This window comes from Arachis ipaensis, chromosome B3 (assembly GCF_059453495.1).
Source record: "Arachis ipaensis isolate K30076 ecotype BB chromosome B3, ASM5945349v1, whole genome shotgun sequence".
NCBI classification, from domain to species: domain Eukaryota; kingdom Viridiplantae; phylum Streptophyta; class Magnoliopsida; order Fabales; family Fabaceae; genus Arachis; species Arachis ipaensis.
This window is the reverse complement of record NC_142438.1, coordinates 114,237,142-114,240,268: the sequence shown is the minus strand read 5'-3', so window position 1 is coordinate 114,240,268 and position 3,127 is coordinate 114,237,142. Positions and strand designations below refer to the sequence as shown.

The following is a 3,127-nucleotide window of genomic DNA, read 5'->3' as shown; positions in this document are numbered from 1 at the left end:
ATATTTTTTATAATAAAACTAATATAACTCCGATCCAAAAAGACAAAATAACGAAAACCGGAAAAACTAGGGAATATAAAGCATCAACAACCATGGCGAATAGAAAAGAAAAATTGTATGCAATGGTATAGCCAAAAATAGAAGTATACAAGTACACCCGTCTTCATCATGTGCAAGCTTATCAGTTTGTTATACGTGTTGTCGAATTAACTATAAGTATATTGATACAAGCGTGTACAATTCTAAATCAAGAAAATAGGTTGATGCAAATGTGACATTATATCAATCAATGAGTAATCACGACGGCTATGCCATACTATCCGCCCTGGCACTCTATACTAGTAGCTTATGGAGAGACACACAGTACCATATATATCCAATTCATGGTAACACCAAACTTATGAAGGCACCATTACAAATTAGTAAATTACTGCCACAAAATCTATTTTCCACATATATATGCTCCACCATAAATTACCTTCAATCAAGTTTAATAAAACACTATGGTAGTAGTATAGATAGATATATAGCAGTTGTTTTTATTGATATATTTTTATAATTATAATTTATAATAAGCATAAGATTTTAACTTAAGAAACAGCAGCCACCAATTCAACGGCTTCATTATTTACGCCATTACCGGTCACAGTCACAGCTTCTTTACCGCACGATTCATCACCCTTGCATCTTGCTGTTGCTATGATCTTATCCACCACTGGCCTCAGATCCCTAGGGAGCACGTTCACCTTGAGACCGTACTTCATGAACAGCGTCAGCGACATCTTCTGCTCCACGCGGTGTCCCGGAGCCACCATGAGTCGGTGGCGGAGCAGCACCGCCGCCGCAATCGACTTCATCTGAAGGTACGCCAGGTCCTTCCCGAGGCAAATCCTTGGCCCGGCGTTGAACGAGACGAACCTGTATGAATCTTGCACCTCGAACTTGGTGCCATCTTCTGAGAGCCACCGTTCCGGCTTGAACTCCATGCAGTCCTCTCCCCAAATGAACTTCATCCTACCGACGGAGTAGATCGAATAGGTGACCATGGATCCCGACGGGACGAAGGTTCCGTCTGGCAAAATGTCGTCGTTGACGACGTGCTTGGAATCCTCCGGCACCGAAGGGTAGAGCCTCAGCGTCTCGGAGAGTGCGGCTTTCAGGTACAGCAAGCGGTCAACCTCCTCGAAGACGAGTGGCTCCTCCACCCACTTGGAGGTTTCCATGCCCCTTGTCTCCATGAGAACGGTGCAGAGCTCGAGGAGGATCTTTTCCTCCACCCTGGGGTTCAAGGTGCAGAGCCAGAAGAACCAGCTGAGTGCCACTGATGAGGTGTCGCGTCCAGCGAGGATGAAGTTGAGTGCCACGTGTTGGAGAAACTGGTCCGAGTAGGACTCTTTTTTTTTCATGAAGCGGGAGAGTAAGTCGTCGTGGAGGGTCCCAGCCGTACCTTCTTGCTGTTTATTGAGAAGTTCCGTCTTGCGCGTGTTGATGATTTCCGATAGGTACTGGTCAATGTTCTTGAGGCTTCGGCTCAAGTTCACCTCCAAGCCGAGCCCGAGCATCTTCTTGAACTTCCACGCGATCTCCGGGAGGATGAAGCGCTGCAGGGTGGCCTCTGTAGCGCAATCGAACGACACCGCAAAGGTGTTCTCTGGAAGGTCTATGGCGAGTGTCTGAGGGTCCTTGCCGAAAGCCAAGCCACATATGTTGTCGAACGTGAGCCGGAGGAGGAGGTCTTGGAGGTCGACGGCTTTGTTCTCGGCTTGAGCCGCTGCCAGGATTGGACAGAACCTGAACTTGATGGCTCGGGTAACCCAGCGAGCCATAGCTTGGCGCAGGGTTCGGGTGGTAAATTCGAGTGCGGCGGTTTTACGCTGAAAGAGCCAGGTGTCTCCATCTGTGTTGAAGATTCCATCACCGAGTAGGTCGTGGAAGACGGCTTGCCAGGTGGGGCCCTTGGGGTAGTTGTCGAAGCGCAGCTTGAGGATGTGCTCTAGGTTCTTTGGGTCGCACGTGACAGTGAAGAGACACTGCTTGCGGGCGAGGAACGGGAGGGCGCAGATGCAGGTCTGGTACGTGCCGCCGCAGGCGCGTAGGTTTTCGCAGATCCAATCGTGCATGCGGTTGGCGTTTTGGATGAGGCCAGGGACGCTCCCCAATAGGGGCCAGACACGTGGACCTCTTAGAGGACGAGCGATGAATGAGAACCATATTAAATAGCCTGCAATGGCCGATAGGATCAATAAAGCCGTTGATGCATCCATGTGATTCAAGGGACCCACTCCTCTACAAGTACAGTTGCTCCTTCTTTATTATTAGTTGCACCTTCCCCAACTCTATCAACTACGTTTGTTAGTTGTATTGTACCTTCTTCTCTCCTCCTTTCCCCACCGCCAAGAAGGCCCCCTATTTTGAATCAAAATGTAATCAATGGATCGATCAATAAATTATAAAATGCAGAATGAGCAAAACTATGTGCGAAAAGTGGTTGTTGTGATGAATGAGATATAGATATGTTGCATGCACTAGAACGAAGACCGAGTTTAAGCACAAGTTGAGAAATCAGATGCAATAGAAGAATGGTGTGTGTGTGTGTGTGTGTGTGTGTGTGTGTGTGTGTGTGTGTGTGTGTACGTGTATATATATAAGAAAGAAGAAGTGACTGGTGAGAGAGAGGGCCGGGAGGGAGAGAAGTACGTAACGATGAGCTTGTGACCTGAATGAGGAGTGAGAGGGGAAGAGAGGGAATAAAGTGATTTATAAAGAAGAGAAGTAGTGGGACAACTAATAATATAAGAAGTAGAGAAGGTATTGAAAGTTTCAATAATTTATGTTGTTGTTTTCTTCGTTTCGTTCTAAGTGGACTTGAGCGACACCTTGTGAATCCACCCTCATTAATGCCTCCATAGGTCGTTGAGGGGTATAAATTGCAATACTAAAACACCCATCACCATCTCTAACGTGAGTGAGTGTGCGTCAATTCTGGATAAAAATTTATATTTTGTATTATATTATTACATGCATCACCATCATGGTTTGTTTAGAGCTATTTCACCCACACACAACACACAGATACGTACACAATATATGAGTAGTCAAATGTGTTTGAATAAGGAATATATCGTAG

At 46.2% G+C, this 3,127-nt stretch overlaps 1 protein-coding gene across 2 annotated transcripts; it reads right to left on the bottom strand.

Moving 5' to 3' along the window:
- Positions 1–260: 260 nt before the first annotated feature.
- Positions 261–2,858, bottom strand: CYP86A7 (cytochrome P450, family 86, subfamily A, polypeptide 7). 2 transcript variants are annotated; one of them, XM_088509549.1, is made up of 2 exons: positions 2,703–2,858; positions 261–2,406 (listed from the first exon to the last, which is right to left on the bottom strand). In XM_088509549.1, the coding sequence occupies exon 2, from the start codon at positions 2,262–2,264 to the stop codon at positions 591–593; it is 1,674 nt and encodes a 557-aa protein (XP_088365675.1). In that variant the 5' UTR covers positions 2,265–2,406; positions 2,703–2,858; the 3' UTR covers positions 261–590. The 2 variants fall into 2 exon arrangements, with proteins under 2 accessions (XP_088365675.1, XP_020974816.1); XM_021119157.2 differs by having other exon boundaries at positions 2,698–2,805.
- Between the last annotated feature and the right edge of the window lie 269 nt (positions 2,859–3,127).